General features: G+C 40.6%; 1 protein-coding gene across 1 annotated transcript in view; it reads right to left on the reverse strand.

The window, feature by feature from the left end:
* The window catches only part of CLVS1 (clavesin 1), a gene marked incomplete at its 5' end in the record, with an annotated part of 218,964 nt that extends 195,957 nt beyond the window's left edge, over positions 1-23,007 (reverse strand). The window contains one exon of the mRNA XM_080694467.1: positions 22,553-23,007. Within this exon, the coding sequence (XP_080550593.1) occupies positions 22,553-23,007 (455 nt within the window). The remainder of the gene's footprint in view (positions 1-22,552) is intronic.
* Between the last annotated feature and the right edge of the window lie 4,655 nt (positions 23,008-27,662).

A 27,662-nucleotide genomic window follows, 5' to 3' on the forward strand; every position in this document is an offset into this window, starting at 1 on the left:
CTCCACTACTTAAGAACGCCCCTGGATTCAATCCTCAGTACCGAAAAAAAAAAAAATAGAGCTGGTAGTATAGCTTGGAGGTAGAATGGCCCTGGATTAAATCCTTAGTACCACAAAAAAATAAAATAAATGTATACAGCAAAAATGAATGCACAAAAAATCTCACATAAATAACAAAAAGAAAAAAAAACATTCAACAGTAGCAACATTGGTAACAGTTGTAAATTATAAAAATAACACCAAATAAAATAACACAGTAAGGCTTGAGATAATTAAGGTCAGAGCATGCACAATCATGCAGTATTGTGAGACAAGAAAAGATGGGAGCACTTATAGACTCCTGATGGGAAGAGAGGTTGGAACATTTCCGGAAAGCAATTTAACTATGCATACGAAGAACTATGAAAATTTTCACTGCTTATTAATTCAACTTCTTCTTGGAACTTGTCCTATAAGAGAAAACTTGAAGCTGTAAACAAATATTTACATATAAATATGTATGCTTTTCTTATATTGGTAAAAGTTGGAAATAGCCTAATGTCCAGCATTAATTGTGTTTTACACTATCCAGTCTCCGGCCCATCTACCATTCCCCTTGTGAGGACCCAGCATCCTTCCCACCACAGGATACAGCAGCAAAATAGTAAATAGTCCTTGCCAGACAGTGCTGCCACCTTGATCTTTCACTTCCCAGCCTTCAGAACTTCAAGAAATACATTTCTGTTCATTTTAAAATACCTAGGGTCAAGTTCTTTGTTATTAGGAGCACAAATGAACTAAGACAAACAGTAAACTAATAAAGTAGCCAGGCTATAAATTTAAGTAAAAAAAAAAGGAATATAAATAGATGATAGTGATGGGGTCAGATAGCTAAGTCTTTACTTGTGTTGACTCCTTTGGTTTCCATTACAACCCTCTGAGGTACATGATATTAATGTCATCATGTTACAGGTGAGGGACCTGAGGCACAGTGTTAAAGTAACTTTTCCAGGCTCAGTCAGTGAGGAAATGGTAAAGCCCTGACTCAGACAACCATGCAATGATGCTTGAGGATTTTACCACTGGAGTGGCCTGTCTTGACTCACAAAGCCATTCTGTATAGGCTCAATTATGGATTTGTGCATGCCATTAAATAAAATATACCTTGATTCTCAATGAAAATGGAAGTTGTATCTAAGTGATGGAGTTCTGGGTAACTTTTTAATGTTCAAATGCTTTCTCTAAGTTATTATTTTCCTCCATGAGAATGTTTATCCTTACAATTATGCAATGTTTCAGATTGAGGACATGTTAATGAATCCATTGACAACTATTAGGTAATACCATCCCAGTAGGATGTTCACCACCCCAGTATACCACAGAATTGTACTTTTGGGTGAACCAACAAAAGATAATATAATGTAGTGCTTCTTAAGCTTCTTTGCGCCATGAACCTGCTAAGTATCTGGCAGACATTGGTACGTTTTCTCCTCTTCTAAATGCAGAACCGTCTATAATTTCAAGAGACTCATATTCTCAGTAGCCAATTATGGGCTAAAAGAGGGTGTTCTTGCATTAAGAATGAACCATGTGCCAGGTAGTGCACACTTGTAATCTCAGCATTTGGGAGGCTGAGACAGGAGGATCACTGTTCACAGACAGCCTTGGCTACTTAGTGAGGCCCTTTGCAACTCAGCGAGACTCTGTCTCAAAATAAAGAATAAAAAAAATTGGGCTGGGTGTATAGATCAGAAGAAGAATGCCCCTGGGTTCCACTCCTAGTACCACAAAAAGAAAAAACAGAGTGAACCATGTTAAGGGCCCTCACTTACCCAGCAGTATCATCTAGCTAGAGCACTGTAGAGTGGGCAAGAAAGCACTGCCCATGTTTCTCTCCCTGCTAAGGAATCACTGTGCTGATGGTCCTTGCCCACAATCCTGGCCCTGACCCTACCTGTGTGTGCTGGGTACTGGATAGACAAAAACTATAAGAATTTAAATCTATACAAATTGTGTCAACAGTGGTGGGGCCACAAACATATGTGTCATGATAACTACTTTGAAAAGGAAAAGTAGGTGGCAGAAGGAGTCCAGTGACAAAGCTTCTTGAATGTCCCATTGTCTTAGGATAGACATGGAAGAAAGGGAGCAAAGGATAAACATAAAAATAAGATACTTTTATTATTCTTCCTCCAACATATTCTTATTGAGAGACAAAAGTCTTATGTTTTTCATTAGTGCATTGTAGTCATACATCTTAATGGAGTATAAGATGGTAGAGGCATACATGCACACATTCTCATTTAGCCCTTCCCCAATCCCCCATTCCTTCCCCCTCCCTCCTTCTCATGTTTGGCTTAGTGACTGACTTTTATATGGTTGTGAATGTACATCATGTACATTAGGGAATTTCCCTCTTCCCCCTCCCATCATCCCCAGTTAGGCCTCCTTATTTGCTCATCTATTTCCTCCTTATTTGCTCCACCTTTGTCTAGAGTTCCTCCTATGATTCTTTTTTCTCCCTAGCTTCCGCATATTAGGGAAAACATCCGATTTCTTACTTTTTGTTACTGACTAATCTCAATTAGCATAATGTTCTCCAGTTCTATTCATTTTCCTGTAAATGACATAATTCTGTTCTTTATGGCTGAGTAAAATTCCATTGTGTACATATCCCATAGTTTTGTAATCCATTCATTTGTTGATGGACATCTTAGCTGGTTCCATAGTTTGGTAATTGTGAGTTGTGTCGCTATGAACATAAATACACATGCATTCATTTCATGGTTTGGTTGGAAAAGCCTCAAAAAATGCAAAGGAGAGCTGCCACTTTGGTAAAAATGGGTTTTAGTCCTAGTTTAAATGCAGAGATAGGTTACTTTCTGTTAGTCTGAGGAAAATGTTAAAGAAGAGAAAGGTAAAGAGTCGGTGGGTGAAGTACACAAACTCTAGGTTGGAGAAACCTTGAAAGGACAAATTCCCAGCCTTTCAGTTTAATACAGTTCCAGAAAAATGCTGCGATGGAAGATGCTTCGCACTCCGCCTGCTTGTGCATTTGGCAGAACAATATTTCTGAGCATACATATGAGATGCTATAAAATCCATGCACTGCTACAGTTCATTTACTTTATTTCTTGGGATTCCCCGTAGATCCTCACCCAGAGCACATAATTCAACAAGCTTAGTTTTCTGGATCTCCAGAAAATTAGAAGGAAAGGGGATTTTGAAGCAGACCCATTCACAGAAACTTGAATTAGCAACTAAGAGGAGAAAGAAGTAACTTGGAAAAGAAATTAGGCAACTCAGAAGTCATGGCAGGCAGTACAGTTCATGTAGGAGGGTGACATAGCCCCACAAATCCCAAGAATCTTCATTGTTTCACACCTCAGGGCACAGTGATTATATTCATCAGAGTGAGCACCTGTCAAAAGGAAAATATTAAATTGTATGTAGAGAGGGCAGGGAATGCATTCTAAGGCTTATCTGTTTGCTTTAACCAGACCTGAAAAGAATAAAATTTATAAACTGTCCCTTAAAAGGCAGCCCTCAACTATTTGGAAATTCAATTTATTTGGAAGACCTCTCTTCCTTTACAAAGATACAAGGTAAATGAAGCATTGCAGTATTATTTGGAGAGATTCCACAGATCACATATCAGGCTGAAACACTCTACTTGTGGTGGTATGATATGCCAATCAGTATGCATGCCATGAAATTATATGATGGATTAACTGCTCAGAAACTTATGAGGAAATGTGTTATCACCCAGCTCTACATAAACCTGTCAGGGCGAGGGAGCCATAAGTAGAAATAAGAAGCCAAGTAGAAATTCACTAAGAACAAGGCAGGGGGGCAGGTTTGCATCCCCCTGAACTGTGCACAGGAGATAGCATCCTTACAGTGGAGATTCCTACGATGTGAAGTCTTTTCTTAATTCTGGTGCACAATGACACACATAAAACAGAATTTGGGAGTTGAGAAAAAGTGATCAAAGCCAGAGCTCCTTCCACATCCTTATTAAGAGAAGAGGAAACTGACACCTGGAGTCCAATTCACACAGAAGACAAGCCTCTCCAGAACCCTTGCTAGCAACCCATCCTATGCCTTTGTTGCTGCTGTTTCTAAAATGCTCTCTGTGCCCATTAGGTCATGCAGAGACTCAAGTGAGTGAAGGGGGGGTGAAACATCCTTGGCTTTTCCTCTTTCATTCTTAAGTTAAATTGCACAAAACTCCAGTTACCTCAATAAGAGCATTGTCACTGGGAGCAGTCTAGAAAGAGCCTCTCTCCTTTGGGCTTCCCATTTCTTCCCATTTCTCTTCACAAGTCAGCCAGTCAACAGTACACACAGATACTAAAGAGGAAAGATGCAGAGTCTTCCCTCCAAGAGCTTCCCTGATGTGTAACAGAATGCAATAAAGATTATTGCATCAGGTGTGCAGGGAAGAAAAAGGGGGAACCGGTGCATCAGCACATCAGTACATCAGCATGGCCAAGCTCCTCAGTGTGAAGGTAAGATTTGAAAGATAAGTAGAAATCAATGTGTCCTTAGCATAAAACCTAATTCTTTCATTCCTAGCCTTGGCTTCATTTCTCACAATGTTAGCCCTGAATTCTATCCTCAATGGAACCAACTGAGGTTTTCCCAACTTGGCAAGTTCTATTCCCAGGATCACTGTATACACTTTGTCTCAAAGAGCCTCCCCGCCATGCCCTTCTTTCTTCTCACTCTTCCTTCTCCTTCAGGTTAGATTACCCCTCCAGAAGGTCTTTCTGAGGCTCCAGCATCCCAGCTGAGTCAGATGCTTCTTCTCTGGGCTCCTGCAGAGCTCCTGCTCACCTCTTTATAGCAGCAGAGCCAGAGTAAAAGGAACTCCACAGAAAAAGGTGAGGAAGAGCTGAGATGAAGAGGGAGGAGAAAGGTCAGGTGGGGGAAACTTAACTCAAGTGGAAGATGTCTTCTGAAGAAGAAAAATCATACCAGTTCATTAAGGCTTTATATGCAAAGTATATGGTGAAAAGACTGAACCAATGTATTAGGAACCATAAAAGTTTCTTGAGCAAGAATTTTGCAACAAATTTTGAGTAATCAAGGATTAGTTAATGGCACATCCTCCAATAGCAGGCCAGCCATAATTAGGCCACATGGAGAAGAAGAGAAAGAAATATTCAGGACCAAAGCACTAGCCAGCCTTGTGATTTGGTCCAGATTGAATGTTCTCTATATTAAAATGGACATAAAAATATGTCTTCCGTAAATTGTTGTGAGGATTAGGTAAAATGACAAAGCACAGGGAGATGCTGAATGCCTAGGAGAATAACTAATTTTAACACTCTAATCTGGAATAACACCAGGTGTTATTCGTGGGAGTACCACATTTGAAATAAGATCCAGAGACATTCAACGATTGGAGATAGGGAAGAAATAGAGGCACAGAGAAGAGAAAAATGGTGAGAAGCAGAGAGAGAATGTGCAAGGAAAAAATAAAACATCACATTAAAACCTTCACAGCAAAATTTACCCTCTCTTTATTTTCTTGTCTAGTGTTACATTTTGCAGTATAGTAGCAATAACTTCTACTGCTTTATAGTACACTCACAATAAATGGCTTCTGAGCTTGATTTACAACCTCAGCAAAGCATGGGCACTTAATCATTCTCAGCAGCTGTTTAAGGTTCTGTATATCACCGTTCAGGAGTGATTATCTGGGAACCATATTTAAAGGGCAAGACAGCTGGGGGTTGGTTATAGAGATGATGATGGTTATAGGGACAGGGGGTTGGCGTCTGGGCACACATTAGGGGTTTTCTTTCCAACTCTCCAATATCATTTAAAGGAGTCAAAAGATTCTTTCTGGGTTTACTTAGAACTGAAGAAAGCAATTAATAGCTCTGAAAAGTTTGAATATAGGAAAAAGCTTGCAATACACCTATACAAGAATCCACTGTACCCATTAGAAAACCTCAATGTGGAGCCAGGAGTGGTAGCACACACTTGTAATCCTAGTTCTTGGGAGGCTGAGACAGGAGGATCATAGTTTCAAGGACAGCTTAGCAAGTAGTGAGATTCTCATCAACCAAGAGAGACCCCGTTTCCAAATAAGAAATAAAATTGGTCTGGGGGTGTAGCTTGAAGGTAGAATGCCTCTGGGTTTAATCCCCAGTACAGAAAAGAATGAAAAGAAAAGAAAAGAAAAGGAGAAAAGAAAAAAGAAAAGAAAAGCTCATAGTGAATGCAGCATGCAGGCGATGCTATGATTAAAAATATCCTTTATACATGCCCCAAAATTGCAGCATAATTTTAAGCAGAGTAATTAAGAGAGAGCCCAGCACTGGCTGACTTAGCCAGGATTTGCCCTGAGAAGGATGATGTTACCCATAGGCTCTTGAATTTCTGGCCATCAGAGAATACTTTCTTTATCTTCAAGGTAAGAAATGTAATATCTTTTAAGCTCCTGGGTTTATAAGTGAGATTTTGGAAGGAGCAGCTGGCCTAGAAAGATATGCCACCAATAAAAGTGTGTTCTTCTGGTTTGTATGACCCCTTAGCTGCAAATCCACCACCCTGAAGCTAAAGAGAAAAATAGGAAGGTAAAAGGACCTCATGAAAAAGAAGAGAGAGACCAGAGGAACAGTGGAAGGGGATTGAGGGAAGGATGAGAGGAGGGAAAAGAAAGGTTTAGGGAAGGAAAGAAAATAGATGATGCTCTGCACCTATCTGAATGTATTACTCTGAATCTCACTATCATGTATGGAGAGGGAGAAGGTAGGGGAGGAGGGAGGTTGGGGAGGGAAACAGACCAAGTGATGCTGTGTGTGTGTATGAATGTCTATCTATGAATTTTACTATGATGTATAATGAGAATTCATCAGTAAAAATTAAGTTAAGTAAATACAAGAAGAAAAACCACCTGCTAGCTTGTGTGCAGTGCTGTAGGAGCCACACAACACCCACATCTCCCAGAAGGTCAGCCACCCAATCAGGAGGGGGAGGCATTTCCATTTGTCCTTAGCAAATACCCCATTGCTCTCTCCTCCATTCAGTCCACAAACAGGCAAGCCTGTAAGGACTGTACTGAATCACAAGAGGCTGTTGACAGTGGGCAGCGGAGCCCTGGACTAAGTAGAACTATAGTGTGAGTGTCGGACTATGTAGATAAGAAGTTCTTGTGGAGGGAGAGGGATTTAAAAGAAATATTTTGAATATTGTTCAGCCATCAAACATGACATGCCACCTACACATCCCACTGCTGAGGAGGCAGTGACCTGGACATATTACAGCCCTTCTGACTTCATTCCCTTGTCCATCAACAGTAGAGAGTTATTCTATTTTATGAGACCTTTCAGCTGAATGGGAAACCATATCCTAGAATCTGGATTAGATCAAAGTGGGGGAAAAAAACTTTAATTATGGAAGAAAGGGAAATATTATTGCTTGTAAAACCTCTTCCTACCTAGTACCTCATGCTAGTCCTACCATGTGCTAGCCCTACCATGCATGTGGTTATTACCAACAAGGAAACTGAGAGCAAACCGAGAAAGTCTTAGCTCAGTCTTGGAGCTGGTGAGCTCAGCACTGGGGATCTATTGGCTAAGAGTCTGCGTGTGAACCTTCATTTTAATGTAAGTAACAGGTCATCAAAAATGACTCTGTCTACTGGGTCAGATTAGGGTCATTTTCTGAGACACCTTCCACATAATATCTGGTTTCTTTTGCTTGGTTGGAAAATTTTTTAAATCAGAGTTGTTTTTCTGTTGTCTCTGTTATTCTAATCAAATCATTAGGGCAGACACTGAATGAACATTTTCAATCTTTGGTCTTCCAGGTCCCTATATGGTTGGAGTGCGTAGCAACAAATTTGCCATTTGAGGCCCCTTTGCAGTCTTTGGAGTCCTCAGGCACTGGCGATGCTTGTGTGCTGGTTCCTTATAGAAAGCTCTCCTCAATGTCTCAGTCAGCAACTCCCACATTTGACAAACTAATTCATTCCAGTATGAGCTTGTAGCATGGTATTTTAACTGGGGAGTTAGGTCTGAGATTTTGCCTATTTTAGCCACTTGTCAGTTGTGTGATCTTATTGTGTGATCTTAGGTTACCTGACTTCTCCGAGCCTCAGTTTCATGATATGCAAAATATGGATATTGTAATGCCTGCCTGAAAGCGCTACTGCCTGACACATGCACTTAATAAGCATGCAATATCCTTCAGTTTCATGGCTGTGATAATTCTCCTCTTTGTCTCACTTAACTTCTTCTCTGACTTATAATAACTGGAAAACTGATCACTGCCAGATACATTCTGGCAGCATTTTGGACAGAAAAACAGACAGTAAAACATTTTCCTGGATCTCCCTTAGTAGGCTTTGGAACTTGGGCGGCAGGGTTACCAGTGGCCATGGTAAGAAACCAACCATCTCCCAGGCTTAGCTCCTCTCTTTCCTCACTAGTATTCTGCATGGACACTCATGAAAAATCTGTTCCTTTTCATGCCACAAGTCCTTATCACTCAGGACAATGAAGATGAATGGGGTGCAGATCCCCTGCTACTCGTAAAAAGCTCCTTAATACTCTTGTAAAAGCTAAAAGAGAGACGCAATCAGCAAGCTTATTTATAGTTTGAAGAGTTATATCCCACCTACTGCCTCAGGGTTTTAATCAGCACAAAGAACTGCTTAAAGCTCATCTCCCACGGCCAAATCTCATCCACAGAGCTGTGGGGGCTTTTGCCACATCAGCCCTTTAGAGGTTGTCACAGGTCAGCCGATGACCAGTGACTTCTGAAGGAGCTGCTGTCTATAGCAAACTTATCACATAATTTACTGCAAAGGGTGAGGGCATGCGGGACAGTTGAATGCCTTCCCAAAAACCATGGTGTGTGGATAAACGCCTGCCCCTAGAAACTGACATATTCTAGGGAGAGGGTGGCTTTCCATATTAGAAAGGAAATATGACAGTATCCTCACTGTGAAGGAAAGGAGGTCAAATGTTATTGTGGAATCCATCTTCCCCTCATCAGATGCCCGAAGGCCTCGGCTGGGGGAACTGCTAGGGGGTGCTACTCAGGAAGGTGAGGTCAGAAGACTACCACTGCTTTGAGGCCTTTAGGAACCACCCAAGGCCAGACTACCATCCATGTGCTTATTATAGAGCTTATGACGGATGAATGCATCTCATTAGAGGAAGACAAGCCTTATCTGTGAGTCAATGCCCCATCCACTTCCTTCACATGGAACCAGAGTCCCTCTCCACTCACATTGGGGACTGAAAGGTCCTCACCACTGAGCCTGCTGAATCATCTCGAGTTCTGGTGCACAGACATGACAGGCCCAGTCATCACTGTCTGTGCCCCTAAAGGAGGCACAGGAAAGGCCTCATTGTTCATACTGAGTCACCCTGAGCCTCTCGGCTGAGAGACAGTGAAGCAGAGAGAATAATGAAAAACTTGAATTTGGACCCTGGGGCTCCTTGGCTTCTTAGTAACATACTGAGGATTCAGATTTTGATTGCCAGAGACTTGAAACTCTAAGTTCAGGTAAGAATGAGATCATCGATAGGATTTAGTGGGAAAGTGTAGTTCTTTACATTCAGACAGACTAGGGAAGGACTCCATCTCTGTTGGGATTACCTATTTAACATAATATAGATTCTTGCAGGACCATGGTAGACCTTAGAAAAAATGAATAATTGGCCCTCTCTATCTGTGGGTTCTGCATCCAGAGATGGATGCAACCAATCAAGGACTGAAAATATTTAAAAAAACTTGCCTCTGTACTGAATATATACAGCCTTTTTCATACAGTCATTATTTCCAATAATATAGTAAAATAACTCTTTACATAGCACTTACATTACATTAAGTATTTTAAGAAATCTTAAGATGATTTGAAATAAATGAGAGGATGTGCATAGATCATGTGCAAATACTGCACCATTTTATATAAGAGGCTTGCATCTGTGGATTTTAGCATTTTCAGGGAGTCTAGGAACCAATTCCCAACAGATACTGAGTGACAGCTGCATATGAAACACTTGGAACAGAAGCACCTAACTAGCAGTAGTTATCAAAGCTGATAACAACATGTTTCTAGAAATTCCCCCAGCAAGGGCTCCCAAAGTGGACTCCAGCTCTTCCAAAGGCTTCAGAAGTGCGGAGGCCTTTGGAGTTGTCACATAACCTGGGACACAAGATGCTAAATATCCCACAGAATGGGACACAGTCCTACACATCAAGAATCATGGCGCGGGACTTCCGGAAAGATGGCGACCGAGAAAAGCGGGGCTTAAGAGTCCCGCTAACAACCAATCTCCATTACCACAAAAAGAGCGCCTTTCATAGCCAGAAAACAACATCACCAGAAAAACAAAAAAAAACCACCAGGCTCCAGAGAGAAAGCGGACTGAGAACAGAGCTCAGGGCCACAGAGGAGACACACGCGCCCGAGGACGCGGCAGCAGCGCCATACTGCCGACGGCAGCGGCGAACTCAACGGATGGCTACAGCAAGCCAGGTGAGCCGCTGTGGAACAGTCAGGCGGGATCTTTCGGCGCAGACAGCATTTAAAGCTCCCAGTGGCTGAGCTCAGCACACGCTGCAGGGATTCAGAGTGGAAATCAAAACCAGAGAAGAAAAAATACACCAGCCTCATGGCCAAGGGCGTGGCAGAGGCGCCATATTGCCACCGGCGGCGGCAGCAGCAGTGAATTCACCGAGTCCAGTACAGCTACATCTGTGTACTCAAGAACAGTGAGTCAAATTGCGGGCCACAGAGGAGAAATCACAGTATTGGGCCTCCTGGGACTTGACCCAGTGAGGGAGTGGTGGTGGCAGAGATATCACACCATAGAAGAACGTGCAACCTGGCACCCCCCATAGTTTAAAGCAGCCTCTATCGACTCCCTGGGTCGGAGACTCTGTGATACAACCCAGTAAAGGAGTAGTGGGGTCTGAGATAATACAGACTCAAGATCCAGAGCACCTTAAGTGAAGCCATAGTGACCCAAGGGAAGAACCCAGAGAAGGCATAAACCTCCGAAATCATGGGAAAGAGGAATAACACTGGAGTAATGAATGTGCACAACCCCACAACATCAGAACCTGATAAAACAGAAAATCAGAGATTTCTAGAAGATCAAATCAGGAAAATAACTGTAGAAATAATAGAGGTGCTTCAAAAAGAACTCAGAGAGAGCCAAAAAGAGATAAAGGATGCAATTAATGAAGTAAAGGCCTCAATTCAAAGCACAAACAACCGATTAGACCACATGGAGAACAGAATCTCGCTCTTAGAAGATGAGCAATCCAAAAATGAATGCATAGTTTCTAATATAAAAAAAAAATATCCGACAGCAGGAATCTGACATTGAAGAAATATGGGCCCATCTTAAGAGAGCTAACCTAAGAATAATTGGAATAGAGGAGGGAAAAGAAAGTGATACCAAAGGGATCAACAATCTCTTCAAGGAAGTAATAGCAGAAAATTTTCCAAATATAGAGCAAGAGGTTGATACACAGATCCAGGAAACTTATAGAACTCCCTTTAGACAGGATCGGAGAAGAGGATCCCCACGCCATATAATTGTCAAAATGACCAATGTGGAAGCCAAGCAGAGAATCTTAAAGGCAACAAAAACAAAGGGCCAACTGACATTCAGAGGCAAACCAATTAGAATCACTCCAGACTTCCCAAACCAAGTCATGAGAGCCAGAAGGGCTTGGAGTAACATATTCCAAACTCTGAAAGAAAACAACTTCCAGCCAAAAATTTCCTATCCAGCAAAACTTTCTATCAAATTAGATGGAGAAATAAGAAGCTTCCATGACAAACAGAAACTGAAGGAATTTATGTCTTCAAAACCAGCGCTAGAGAAAATACTCAAAGAGATTAACTACAAAGAAGAAATAGGTAACACTCACCAGAACCAGAGAAACAAGAGTTTCCATCCAACAGACAACTAAGATTGGTTATCTGTGGAGATTCATTACTTATGTTAGTCTTTTACCTATCTCTAAGTTGTATTGTTTGCCTTTATTGTTGTTAATTTTTAGGATTTCTAGTTGGAATATTAATATACCTTCAGATATAACATTTGGAAATATTTTATCCAATTCTATTAGTAACTTTTAACTCTGTTTACATTGTCTTTGGATATACAATATTTTCTTTTATTTTTTAGGGAGTTTGTATATTCTTCTGTTGCCTGTGCCATTGAAATCATATCCAAGAAATCACTGCCAATTTCAATGTTGTGAGGTTTTATGACCCAGATTTTCTCCTAAAAGTTTATAGTCTTAAGATTTATATTTAGGTCTTTTATCTATTTTGAGTTAATACTTGTATATGGGATTAGGTAAAGGTCTAATTTTATTCTTTTCCATGTAATTATTATTTTTCAACAATATTTAGTTAAAAGATTATTATTTCCACCACCAAATGTTCTTGGAAACCTTGTCAAAAATAACTTGACAATATAGGGAAGAATTTAGCTCTAGGCTTGTATTTAACTCCAATGGTCTATATATCTGCCTTTAGAACAGTACTACACTGTTTCAATTATTGTATCTTTATATGGTTTGAAATCATAAAATATATATCTTCTAGCTTTGTTCTTTTTCAAGATCGTTTTGGGTATCTAGAATTCATATTCCATATTAGGATAGATTTTTTCTGAAAAATAAATATATAAATATATGATAGTTTCACCTAAAAAAACAGAAAAAAATATGCTCTAGTAAGAAAGAAAGCAAAAAGAAATATTGAAATGCTATCTTTAAATCATCAAACGCTTGGTATCAGACAAATGAAACTGTTATGTGAGATTAACATTTTTAATTTTGGATAAATTGCTATAATACTAGATGTCAACCACTAAGCCAAGCATGGGAAGGAGGGATGGGGAGAGAATGGGGTGGGGATCGGGTGGGGGCTGACTGGGCGATGTGTGCATGTATGTCTACAAAAGTTTGTATCCCACTATGATGTATGAATATAGTGCACCAATAAAATAAAATTAAAAAAAAAAAAGAATCATGGCGCTCAACATACCAATGGGGCTCCTTTTGAGACTTCTCCACCTCCACCTCAGGTCCTCTCCCTCATTGCACTCAAACACACGCTTGTCCTCCACCCTAAGGAACACACTTGCAGTCTTGCAAAAGCTTTCTGGTTCTTTTGAAACATCTAATCAGTTAGAGGCTGAGCAATTTACTCCAGATGTCGTGGAATGAACTTGGAATTGGAAGCTCTGAGTATTAAGTTTTTCCATTGATAAGTCACAATCTTTCTTGACTGGGAAAACATTGTCTCCTTCCAACCCTTTTTTTTGTCATCAGTAACACTGTGATACTGAATTTCTCAAATAGTATTGAGCTTAAATAAGAAAACATACATGGAATATCTTGAGAACTACAAGATGCTATGCAGCTGCAACATATATGCATTTGCAGTATTATGTACTGTAATATAATATAATTATATTATACTGTAATGTACAGGACACTTTAAGCCTCTTCCCCTGAAAAGTCTGATTGGTCTGATCAGTACTACCCTGAGCCAGATTGGAGTTGAGGTTAGAGGGCTCCTTTTGAGACTTCTCCACCTCGACCTCAGGTCCTCTCCCTCATTGCACTCAAACACACCTAAGGAAGGCTTGTCCTCCACCCTAAGGAACACACTTGCAGTCTTGCAAATACTTATGTTAACTTCTTTACAATGTTGATATTTTGTTTGTTAGAAATTTTTCATTAATTGTGAACTTCTAATATATCTAATTAGAATATTATTTCAGTAAATTGCTGGGATTTTTTTGGTACCTCTTTAATTTTTCCCTGCACTGTCAGGTTTATCTCAGTCCAGGTTCTGAGATCCTGGCTTGGGTTCCCTAATCTTCAGCCCAAACCTTTTGCCACTTGCTCTATATCCTAGGGGGAAAGAGGAGACTGGGTCATTTTCCTTCCTATAATAACTCTGCATACTTGAAGGTAGTGATCAAGTTGTTCATCGGCCTCCTTTTCTCTCTAATAAATTACCCTAACTTTTCTCTCTAATAAATTACCCTAACTTAACTCTTCTTTGAAGTGCCTCATTGCTATGGTGGGTCTGAAATGCCCCCAGAAGCTCATGTGTTGAAGGCTTGGTTCCTATTGTAGCAGTGGTCAGAGCTGGAGCCCTTGCTAGGTATTTGGATTTTGAAGGCTCTGATCTCATCCATGACTTAGCCCATTGATGAATTCACAACTTAATGGGCTATGGGGAGCTGGTGGAGACTTTAGGAGATGGGAGAAGTAGGTCTTTGGGAACGTGCCCTTCAAGGGTATATCTTGTTCTTGACTCCTACCCCTCTTATGCTCTTTCTGTTCCTTGGCCACCATGAGATGAACAGCCTCCTTACCACACGCTCTTACCGCCATGATGTTCTGCCTTACCACAGGCCTAAAAGCAATGGAACCAGACCAGGCCAGGCCGGTAGCGCACACTTGTAATACCAGTACTTGGGAGGCTGAGACAGGAAGATTGCATGGGTTTGAAGCCAGCCTCAGCTACTTAGTGAGACTCTCAGCAACTTAGACCCTGTTTCCAAATAAAAATATAAAATAGGTCTGGGAGTATGTCCCAGAGGTAGAAGGCCCCTGGGTTCCATCCCCAGTACCACACACACACACACACACACACACACACACACACACAGTAATAGAACCAGCCACATATGGACTAAAGCCTGAGACCACGAGCCCAAATAAATGCACCCTTTAAATTGATTATCTCAGACATTTTGTCACAGCAATGAAAGGTTAGGTAATACATTCGTCTTCCCTAAAGAATCAACTATTTGTGGGCAACGGCACTGGGAGTGAATCCAGAAACATTCTACCCTGAGATATACTCCCAGTCCTGTTTTATATTTTATTTGGAAAAAAGGACCTAAGTTGTAGATGGCATCACTAAGTTGTTGAGGCTGGCTGCAAACCTTCAATCCCCCTGCCTCAGCCTCCAAGTACTAGGATTACAAGTGTGCACCACCATGCTCAGCTAAGAATCAACTTTTAAAAATAGATTTTAACCTGTTTTCTACTGTCCACGTTTTTAATTGTGAGAAACAAACAATATACTGAAAAAGGAATGTTCACTGTAACTCTTCATGCTGTGTCTTCTGATGCATCTCTAATTGTGCCCCCCCTACTTCACAGGACGTGGGGGTCCAGCTGGCTTCACATAACATTAGCAGATATCATTGCAGGGTATTGTGAGGCTTTTGTTAATCTAGATACCACCCTCCAAATGCTTTTCTTACATCCTGGGGATATAATGAGCAATGAATGGGGCTCTAAAACTAGGTGACTTCTCTAAGCCTCCCAGCCAAACTCAAGGATTACAGAGAACTTTGAAGCTAGATATCTTGAAGTCTCAGCTCTATTTTAAAAATTATTTCCAGGTTAAAGAAAGTTGGTAACAGTATCCTTAAAAAGTACACCTTGTGATCCGTTATCTTAGATTTTATTTTAAGAAACCACTACTATTTATTGAACATCAACAACTAGTGCTAACTTCTGACCATCACTGCCTCCACTTTATAGGTGATAAACTGAGGGTGATGAGGATTAAAGCAACGCGCTCTTTCTGTGGCTGGTTAGGAGGCAGCTGGGAGTTAAAGACGGCCATCTGGCTTCAGAGTCTATATACTTAATCACATTCCATTCTGTCTTGTGGACACCACAAAGTAGGGCAATTGGGGCTAATCCTTTCAGTACTCTAAGAGGCCTCATGCTTACCCATTTCCACTTGCTAAATTGGGGCTGTTAACTACATTTAACTTTTTAGTTTTTTCTTTCTTTTCTTTTCTTTCTTTCTTTCTTTCTTTCTTTCTGTTTTTTGGTTTTTATTTATTTTTTTTTTTTGCAGGTCATATTTTTCTCTGCAGCATGAAGACATTCATGGCAAATTGGGTCATGAGACCAGGTGCAAGTCTGCAGCTGAGAAAGAAGCAAGAAATGCATTTATTTTTATCAGATCTTAAAAGGGAAAATTGCTAATTTTTGCCAATGATAGGAGTTTGGGTGAGAAAACTCCAAGAACTCATGGAGCTATATTGTCCCCATTAGGTACCTGCTCCATACCAAGCTGGTGAACTGGAATGTAAGCTGCTGCCTCTGGGAGGGCCATGTTCATTTGTAAATGAATCCACGGGTACTCATGTCCTATAACACATTTCAGTTCAGCCTGATGGCCTCAAAACATACACAGGCAGCCAGGTGTGGTGGCTCACACTTGTAATTCCAGTATTTGGGAGGCTGAGACAGCCTTAGCTACTTAGTGAGGCACTTTGCAACTCAGTGAGATCCTATTTCAAAATAAAGAATCAAAAACAGGGTTCAAAATAAAGAATAAAATATAGGGCTGGGTGTAGCTCAGAGGTAGAATGCCCCTGGGTTCCATCCCCAGTACCAAAAAAAAAAAAAAAAAAAGTAAAAAAGGAACATAACATAAACAGGTAAGACAGCTCTCTGTTGGGACCTAATCTCTGAAACAAGAGTCCTCCAGAGGTTTGGGAAAGGTGCCTCCATTGCTCACTGTTCTGCACTTTTGTTCACACATCTGGGTCTTGATGAATGAGATTTACATCATCTTAATAAATATTAATGCTCATCTCAAATCTCAGTAAATCTTTTATATAAGGCATTCAAATCACTCCCCAGTCATCTGAGGCCCCCAGTGACAGTGAAGTGGTCCAGGCTGAGCCAACTCCTCTAGGCCTTTAGAGTCCCACTCAGGCTGGTTCAGGGAGAAAGCCAGCAAGTGCCATGGATAAGCACGCCAGCACATCACAATATTCCCCACTCACTGTTCAAATATTGTGCTCTCATCACTACTTCAAATTTATTTACCATCTGTGCTTTTGAGGTAGGATATTTTGAAATATTAGAATCTAATATATACGAAGTGTTTATTTTGTGCCAAACAAGGAGCTTCAATGTATTATTAATCCAATTCCCCATAACCATATATAAACATTATATGACTTCTACCTTACAGATAAGGAGTCTCAGAGAGGGTGCCTGTCCTAGGTCATATGCTCAATAAGTAGTATGATAATATCTGATTCAAACTGGTTGGTTTGTACATAATGATCTTTGACTGTCCGTGCAACAACCTTAACATTGCCATCTTGTCATTAAGAGGGAAATTGTTTGGAACAAATATTGTATAATTTGGAGAAAAATGGTTGGGGAAGAAGAGAGAGAAAGAGAGGAATAAAAATGAGAGATATCGAGACTTCCGGGAAGATGGTGACCGAGAAAAGCGGGGCTTAAGAGCCCCGCTAACAAACAATCTCCATTACCACAAAATCAGCGCCTTTCATAGCCAGAAAACACCATCACCAGAGAAACAAAAAAAATCACCAGGCTCCAGAGAGAAAGCGGACTGAGAACAGAGCTCAGAGCCACAGAGGAGATAACCGGCCTCACGCCCAAGGATGCGGCAGCAGCGCCATGCTGCCGGCGGCAGCGGCAAATTCACCAGACGGCTACAGCAAGCCGAGGTGAGCCGCTGCGGAACAGCCAGGTGGGATTTCTCGGCGCAGAGAGCATCTAAAGCTCCCAGTGGCTGAGCTCAGCACACACCACAGGGATTCAGAGTGGAAATCAAAACCAAGAAGAAATACACCAGTCTCACGGCTGAGGGCATAGAAGCGGTGCCATATTGCCACCGGCGGCAGCAGCAGAGAATTCACCCGAATCCAGTACAGCTACATCTGTGTACTCAAGAACAGTGAGTCAAACTGCGGGCCACAGAGGAGAAATCTCAGTACTGTACTCCCTGGGACTTGACCCAGTGGGGGAGGGGCGGTGGCAGAGATATCGCACCATAGGAGAACGTGCAACCTGGCACCCCCCACAGTCTAAAGCAGCCTCTATCGACTCTCTGGGATGGAGACTCTGTGATACAACCCAGTAAAGGAGTAGTGGGGTCTGAGATACTACTGACTCGAGATCCAGAACACCTTAAGTGAAGTCATAGTGACCCAAGGGAAGAACCCAGACAAGGCAAAAACTTCCGAAATCATGGGAAAGAGGAATAACACTGGAGCAATGAATGCCCACAACCCCACAACATCAGAACCCGATAAAACAGAAAATCAGAGATTTCTAGAAGATCATATCAGGAAAAATAACTGTAAAAATAATAGAGGTGCTTCGAAAAGAACTCAGAGAGAGCCAAAAAGAGATAAAGGATGCAATTAATGAAGTAAAGGCCTCAATTCAAAGCACAAACAACCGATTAGAACACATGGAGAACAGAATCTCGCTCTTAGAAGATGATCATTCCAAAAATGAACGCATAGTTTCTAATCTAGGAAAAAATATCCGACAGCAGGAATCTGACATTGAAGAAATATGGGCCCATTTTAAGAGAGCTAACCTAAGAATAATTGAAATAGAGGAGGGAAAAGAAAGTGAAACCAAAGGGATCAACAATCTCTTCAAGGAGGTAATAGCAGAAAATTTTCCAAACATAGAGCAAGAGGTTGATACACAGGTCCAGGAAACTTATAGAACTCCCTTTAGACAGGATCAGAGAAGAGGATCCCCACGCCACATAATTGTCAAAATGACCAATGTGGAAGCCAAGCAGAGAATCTTAAAGGCAACAAAAACAAAGGGCCAAGTGACATTCAGAGGCAAACCAATTAGAATCACTCCAGACTTCCCAAACCAAGTCATGAGAGCCAGAAGGGCTTGGAGTAACATATTCCAAACTCTGAAAGAAAACAACTTCCAGCCAAAAATTTCCTACCCAGCAAAACTTTCTATCAAATTAGATGGAGAAATAAGAAGCTTCCATGACAAACAGAAACTGAAGGAATTTTTGTCTTCAAAACCAGCACTAGAGAAAATACTCAAAGAGATTAACTACAAAGAAGAAATAGGTAACACACACCAGAACCAGAGAAACAAGAGTTTCCATCCAACAGACAACTAAGATTGGTTATCTGTGGAGATTCATTACTTATGTTAGTCTTTTACCTATCTCTAAGTTGTATTGTTTGCCTTTATTGTTGTTAATTTTTAGGATTTCTAGTTGGAATATTAATATACCTTCAGATATAGCATTTGGAAATATTTTATCCTATTCTATTAGTAACTGTTAACTCTGTTTACATTGTCTTTGGATATACAATATTTTTTTTATTTTTTAGGGAGTTTGTATACTCTTCTGTTGCCTGTGCCATTGAAATCATATCCAAGAAATCACTGCCAATTTCAATGTTGTGAGGTTTTATGACCCAGATTTTCTCCTAAAAGTTTATAATCTTAAGATTTATATTTAGGTCTTTTATCTATTTTGAGTTAATATTTGTATATGGGATTAGGTAAGGGTCCAACTTTATTCTTTTGCATGTAATTATTATGTTTCAACAATATTTAATTAAAATATTATTATTTCTACCACCAAATGTTCGTGGAAACCTTGTCAAAAATAACTTGACAATATAGGGAAGAATTTAGCTCTAGGCTTTTATTTAACTCCAATGGTTTATATATCTGCCTTTAGAATAGTACTACACTGTTTCAATTATTGTATCTTTATATGGTTTTAAATCAGAAAATATATATCTTCTAGCTTTGTTCTTTTTCAAGATCGTTTTGGGTATCTAGAGTCCATATTCCATATTAGGATAGATTTTTTTCTGAAAAATAAATATATAAATATATGATAATTTCACCTAAAAAATAGAAAAAAATATTCTCTGGTAAGAAAGAAAGTAAAAAGAAATATTGAAATGTTATCTTTAAGTCATCAAAAGCTTGGTATCAGACAAATGAAACTGTTATGTGAGATTATCATTTTTAATTTTGGATAAATTGCTATAATATTAGATGTCAACCACTAAGCTAAGCATGGGAGGGAGGGATGGGGAGAGAATGGGGTGGGGATCGGGTCGGGGCTGACTGGGCGATGTGTGCATGTATGTCTACAAAAGTTTGTATCCCAATATGATGTATGAATACAGTGCACCAATAAAAAAAATTTATTTGGTACTACCAAAAAAATGAGATATATTACTTCAAAAAGTCTAGTGAATTAAGAGCCTATAAAGTGAATTGTTAAACCCTTTCCTATCCATTAGGTGAATCTAAATGAGCTTCACATCCATTAGCCCTTAGAGCTGGGGAATATCTCAAGAATTATGTAGTTCATGCTTCTTATTTTTCCTGTGAGGAAATGGAGGAACAGAGTAGTGAAGTAACTGTTCGCGGCTGTCATAATCACAAACATCTAGATCATTCCCTTGGAGGTCTGTTACTCCTTGCTTCTCTGCAATGCATTTTGGGATCTCTGCAGACCAAATTCCAACACACAGCACAGTATTTTACTATGGTTCACTTTCTGTGTGTACATCACCACTTACTGGTGTTCTCTGCATCATCTGCCTCAGCAGATGGAAGTTCTAGAACACTAACAACAACTTAGCACAAGTGATATCAGCATGATTATTCTCCAGAATCATCCAAACCTTCCTATTTCAAAATCCACAATGTTAACGTGCCACTGTAGATGGTTTGTGTGTCTCATCAGGAAATATCTTATGGTAGACAGGGCCAGCTGTTTATGCATTTGCACCATTGCTGGATAACGTGCTGCCCAATGGGCTCTTCACTGGCAGAGAACATGTGCTCTCATCATCGTCCTGAATCCCTTATTACAAGACCTGGCACAAAGTGTATTCCCAGCAAAAGTTTACTGATTGAATGATACAGATGAACAAATGTAAGGACCCTCAATTCTTTCTCATTGATGGAGCAATATAATGAGAGGGTCATTATTTATTATGTTAATTATGATATAACATATGACATGTTATTCTGTATCATTATTATTGGTCCAGATGCAGATTTGACCACACTCTTTACTGATAATATTAAAACATTCAGATACCTTCCGGGGTTACACTGCCTTACCCCAACTTATCAACCAGAAAACCATCAGTGTTGCAAAGATCTCCTACACTACAATTATTTTTAAGAGGAGGAGCGATTTGAGGCAATGTAGCAGCACCCTAGAAATTCTTCTTAATGGCATGAAGGTTCTTTGATATTTTTTAGGTTAGATCTGTGTCTTCCCAAGAAACAAACATTTCAATGAAGGTATCTCTATGAAAGCTCAAGTCACAGTTGATGATATGGAGATTAATTTGAATTTTTTAATTCCACAGTTATTGACTATTGTGCTACCAAAGAGACACACATGCAAAAGACACAGTCCCTTGTCTGTGTTCCTCTTACAGGGAACCTGTAAGAGGGGTTAAGAACGCATAAGATAAATATGCATTTATAATAAAACCAGGTTAAGGCAAATGACTCTCAAGTCAGACTACCATAGCTCAACTCTCATTCTATATTTCACTTGCTACATGACATTGAATGAGTAGTACCTTAACTTCTCAAAGCCTTGGGTCAACAAGTGTAAAATAGGGGTAATAGTAATAATATCTATCATGCCAAGTTCTTTGGTGAATTAAATGAGATAATATACAAATGCTTGGCATAGTGTGTACGTTAAGTATTCAAAAAGTATTATTTATGATAATAGTGATTCTTACACTCCTATCTATTGTGAACGCCTTAATAGAAATATGAACAGAGGAAGGCCAACTGACTAGAGTGGATAAGGGTCAAGTAGATGAAAACTACCTTTCTGAAGAAAGAAAGATGGGTAGAAATCCATAGCCTGGGTTCAGAATGACTGATGGGGATGGCTGGTTTCTCCCTTAGGCAGTTCCAAAGAATGGAAGACATGTAAAAACATAGAAGAAGAAGCTGAGCAGAAGATGTAGAATATGGACCACAAAAGGCCTTACTTAACTTTAAAGGCTTTTCAGGTCACTGAAGAACTTTAATCAAGAGAGAGACATAACATAATTTAGGAAGGATCACCCTGACTGCAGTGGAGACTGGAGTGGCTCAGAAAGCCCAGAAGCAGGACACCATAAGCAGACGGCTTCAGTATTGTGAGGAATGGTGACACCTAAACTATGACAATATCATGGGAGCCAGAGGAAGTAAAGGGGTTTGAAAGGTGTTTAAGAGGGGTTAGGACTTGGAAATTAATTGGACATGAAGACCAAAACAAGGGCAGTCAGGAATGACTCCCAGATTTTGGCTTGAGAGGCTGGGTGGATGGTAGGGCAGGTACAGTGGGGAAATAATGCTTTCAAATGGAGGCATGTAGAGTTTGGGGTTCTTTATGGGACTTTTAGGGAGAAATATCTAGCAGGTATTTGGATAAAAAGATCTGGCACTCAGGAAAAATAGAGGATATTAAAGCAAAGATCAAAGAAGTGATTTTATATGTTATAAACACTTTATTTAAGCCCATATACTGAATTATTTTTGTTATCACTGTTATTAAAGATGAGAATACTAAAGATGATATATGGATCTTCTAGAAGACCAGCATAGGATAAATTTTTTTTAATGAAAGAAAGCCCTTTACCTATAAAACCATACAACTCCACACATGCAGTGAAATGTCATGGGAAAGAAAAATACAAGTAAAGACACTATCTACATTTACCTACTCTGATCCCAATTGGCAGCAAACAGCAGAAGAATCTTCCTCCCATAGTGGTCACGATTTTCCAGCACTCCAGGGAACCCATCAATCAGAGCTCTTTTGATGCCAGGATCATCCGCCTTGAAGTTTTTGAACATGTCCAGGTTTAGTTGGCGGTACTGGAAGTACTGGGCCAGTAGTCTAAAGGCATCAGCTTGGTGAAACTTCCTGGCTCGGAGAAATCTCAGGATGAAGGCATCATCTGTGCGTAAAAATCCAATGTCGGGCCTAGTGATGATCATGTCCCTGACTTGCTGAATATCCTGATGTAAAACATCTGGGTTTTCATTCAGTTCCAGGCGTGCTTTCTCTATAGTCTCTGGACTGAGTCCGGCCTGCAGATGGGTCATCTTGGCCAAATCTCCTTTCTGAGTGCCTAATTTCTGATATTTTGGAAGGAGAGAGACTGGTCCCATTCACCTGATGATGTGCTGACAATGTGGCCCATTCAATAGTACTCCTACTACCAGACTGCCACGGAAACAGACAAATACAGGGTCTTCTTTCTATTCCTGGGAAGCAGCAGGACATTCAGGCCCTATGTGGTGGTGGCCATCCAAAAGAGAAGCAAAACTGAAGCCATTGCTTACTGAAAAACAGATGCACACAAGAGAAACAGAACAGAGGTGATACATCAAAAGTCCAGACAGATTTATCAGAGCCTAGATAGAAAAGCAGTATATTAGGCTGTGAGGCCGGTTAATGAGTATCCAAAGAATAAATAAGAAATAATCTTTTAAGTGGGGCATTAGGTCCACTTAAATGTGTGATTTGCAAATATTCAAAATATATTTAGGAACTTGTTAGTTACATTAACTGGTTAACATAGTGGTGTAAGGTCAGATTAGCAAAACTGTTCCTTTATTAATGACCCTAAGAAACAGTAAAAAGAGAAAGGTCCTTCTCCTTTACAGCATGCTTTATGGGGCTATTCACAGGCCTAGCTAGGGTAGAAAAATTATGGCTGCTGTACAATTTATTGGTCCCCATTAACCTCTTTTCTCAAACAGAAGTATCTCTCGCAGAAATATCCCTTCCCCCACCTTTTTAAAGGCATCCATTTGTGTCTTGATAATAAAAAGGGACACTTAAAGGTCACCCTAACCTAACCCACAGGTGCCTAATTACTCAAAGGAGCCCTCCAGACGTGGAGCTGGGAACAGGCTGAGGGCTGGAAGCTTGACCTTCAATGATCAAATTCAATAAGCAATGAGAAAGAAGGCTCATGTCAGACATTTGCTAAGGCTTTATGATTTGCATTTGCCACCCTTCTGCAAGGAGGTCAGAGGGACTTGAAGCTCTTGACGAGCTCTCTACAGGACCCAATATCAGTATGGGCTCAAAAAATATTCCATTTTACATGACTTTTCTTTGTCTTGAGATATTATTTCATGTGTGATAATGATTGAGCATTTCAATCAACTCAGCTATGATTTCCCCACCTAAATCGTATGCAGAGAAGTATCCATATTATTTGCATCATTCTTATTTTAAACATAAATTCCTAAACTTTAGCAGACTTCTATTTGGTCTACAGTACAAGTTTCCAAAATTAAAAAACACAACTTGGTATGCATATATTTATTCCTAGCTTTCCTAGCTGAACAATATCTGTATTGAGAGGCTTCCAACGTAATTGTTACTGGTAAGGCTTCATCGTACAAAATATATTTTTCTCTAGGGGAAAGCACAGACACAGATCCCACTACCACAAATTATGCAGGCAAGTTTCCTAAATTTGGGGAAATTGCAGAGGTCAGCACATCTGGAATGTAATGGATGAGTCTCACTCTGGGAACACTAACTTTGTGATCATGGTATCTCCCCATGCCAGGTAAGCATATACAAAACCATTTAAAAGACAAAATTAGGACTGGATGTGTAGGTACACACACCCCAAAATGAGTCTACTGCTTAGTTTAGGATTAGGCATGTCTGCTTTAGAATATGGAGGAGCTGCAAGCAGCTGATAACTCATTTTAAGATAATAGAATAAAAATAATAAAAAATAAGGCTCAGAGCCGGGCGTGGTGGCGCACGCTTGTAATCCCCGCGCTTGGGAGGCGGAGACCGGAGGATCGCGCAGGTTCGAAGCCAGCCGTGCTGGCGTAAGAGACCCTGTTTCAAAAATATAAAATAGGTCTGGGAGTGTAGCCCGGAGGAAGGAGGGCTTCCAGGAACCCCAGTACCACCAAAAAATAAAAAAATAAAAAAATAAGGCTCTTCATTAGATCTTTGCTTCATAAAATAACAAAATCTAGCTCTGTAGTGTCTGAAACAAATTTCTCACAAATTTTAAAGATCCATACTAGTAAAGGAAAATAGTGCTATGAACTAGTCACAGGACTGGAAGGGGCTTCAATATCTATTTCATTCGATACCCAGATGAAAGGCCAGGCTGTAGTGGTGACACCTATAATCACAGTACTTGGGAGGCGGAGACAGGTGGGTCACAGGCTGGAGGCCAGCCTCAACAACTTAGTCAGAACATCAGCAATTTAGCCAGACACTGCTTCAAAATAAAACATAAAACAGGGCTGAGGTATGACTCAGAGGTAGGACACCCCTGGGTTCAAGCTCCAGTATTAAAACAAAACAACAACAAAAAACCCACAATGTTAAAATTTTTCCTCCAGTAGCCTTACCACATCCCTTCATACAGCTGCCGCATCCTCGGCCTTCCTTTTCCAACTTCCCCTGAACCCACTGCAATCTACCTTTGACACGGTGCCGCAACTACTCTCCCCTCAGTGACAACAATATAAGTTATTACCCAATTGTATGCACTAAAGGGGCACTAATAATGGTACTGGAAGTGGGACATAGTGGCACACGCTTGCAGTCCCAGTACATGGGAGGATGAGACGGGAGAGTGAAACAGGAGGATCGCAGGTTCACGGCCACCTCAGCTACTTAGTGAGGCCCTCTGCAACTTAGTTAGACCCTGTTTTAAATGAAGAAAAAAATTGGGCTGGGAGTGTAGCTCAGAAGCAGAATGCCCCTGGGTTCAACCTCCAGAACCCCCCCCACACACGCACCAAAAACAATAATAATAAAATGATGATACTAGAACAACAAATATAAACTGGGACAGTTCAAAGAAAATACAGAAAGATGGTTACCCTACAAGTGAATGACATTTTTGTGGCTCTATCCAATAGATATATTTCAGTGACCTCTGTCAGTATTTGACTTTGACTACTTCCTCCTTCTCTGATTCTTCTTTCCCATTCTTCCATTCTTTCTCATGACTCCATATACCCTGATTTTTCTCCTGGCTCTTTGTCACTTTCTGCCCAATTTTCTGTTCTGACCAGTTTAATGCCAGTGCTTCTCAGGATCCTGCACCTCACTCTGTGAATTGTCCCTCTACATGCAAATGTCATCAGTCCACAGCTTCCTCCTGATTTCCAGGCTCAATAGTCAATCGCCTCCCAAACATCCCCACTTAGATGTCCCACAGACACTAGGAGCTCAATATGTTCAACACTGAACTAATCACAGTTCCTCATTCTGAATTTGTTCCTGCACCTCCCTCTCTTAGTGGATGACATCATCTTCCAAGCAGTTTCCTACACTGAAAACCTGAGAGTCAACTATTATTCCGCCCTCTCCTTTACCACCCACAACCAGGCAATCACTTCCTCACTCTCTCAGATCTGCCCAGTCCTTCCCAGCCTCCTGGTCACTGCCTATTGAGACCATGTCACTACTGTGTTTAGTCCTGCGACAGTCTCTCTATGGGTATCCTGGCTGCCAATCCATTCTCTACATTCCAATCTATTTATTTTCCATGTTTCAACAGAAATACGCTCATGTCCTTCCTTAGCTAACATCCATCATTTGTTTCCAATTATTTTGGCATAAAGTACAGAACCCTCTAATGTGATGCCCCAGACCCTTTATTATCTGGTCCCGACCTATCTTTCCATAGTCACCCTTTGATCATGCACCCACACTAAGTCACTGGGACTTTCTTCTCTCTTCTGCCTATCTTGGTAATAGCTGTCTTCTCTACCAAAATGACCTCTAATCAACTTCCCTTCACTCTTCAGGATGCAACCTGAAAGCCATTTTCCTTAGAAAACCTTCTCTGACCTACAGAGATTACAGAATCCCTCCAGCCCTAATCATAACAAGTTTTCTTGCTATTTTTCCTTCTCCCTCTCTATTCAGAACACATGTAGAAGCGCTGGCTCTCATTCATCTGTGAACCTCCAGTAGAGGGTGTGGCTCAACGAGGCTCAGCTCCATGAGCAGAGCAAGTTCATTGTGCTCACCATTTTATCCTCAGTGTCTGGAAGAGTACCTGCCACGGAGCAGGTTTTCAGCCATTGTATGTGGCAGAGACGAGTACAGAAATAAGTCAAAATGCCATTTGCGTGAGTGAATGAGGGTTTCCCCCCTTTGGGAAACTCTAGAACTGTTTTCTGTGAAATGAGGCACTGTATCTCAATTTTAATTTCCTCCCTCACATATGAAGTAGTTTCTTCCCTGGAGAATTTCACCTGGGCACACTATTTCAGATCCTAGTCTGCCTGAAGCAAGCTGGGTCATGTTCACTGTTCCAAGCTGCAGAACACAGTGTTAAGAGCACTGGGCACAGCAACGGCTCATTCCCGACAGAAGATTTAGAGCTGCTTAGAGCAAGTTACTTACCTCACAGTTCAGGGAACTCAACAATGTTTCTGAGATAAATTACTATGGGCTCAAGGGGAGAGTTGAGGTTGCATTTTTCATGGCCAGCTTCCACACACAGCTCTGCCTCCAATCTATAATATCTGAAATAAATTTGTTCCCATCTACATCTTTATTCTGTGCTCAGCATACAGAAGGAGCTTCTGGGGAAAATACTCAAGCCAGGCTCACTGAGCTTCATATTTAGGATAAAATAGGTATTTTCTACTAAAGGCAAATCCTCCATACCAAAAGCCTGAATACATTTGCTATGTAAATAACTTTAATCAATGATAGCTTAGGCACTAGAAAAGGTATATAAAGAATGTTTATCAGGATGTAGCATTTTCAATTGACCATAACCTTTTTGCTCTCGCTGAACTTTTTGTAAATT

Source organism: Muscardinus avellanarius, assembly GCF_963383645.1.
Source record: "Muscardinus avellanarius genome assembly, chromosome: 4".
In the NCBI taxonomy this organism is placed as follows: Eukaryota; Metazoa; Chordata; class Mammalia; order Rodentia; family Gliridae; genus Muscardinus; species Muscardinus avellanarius.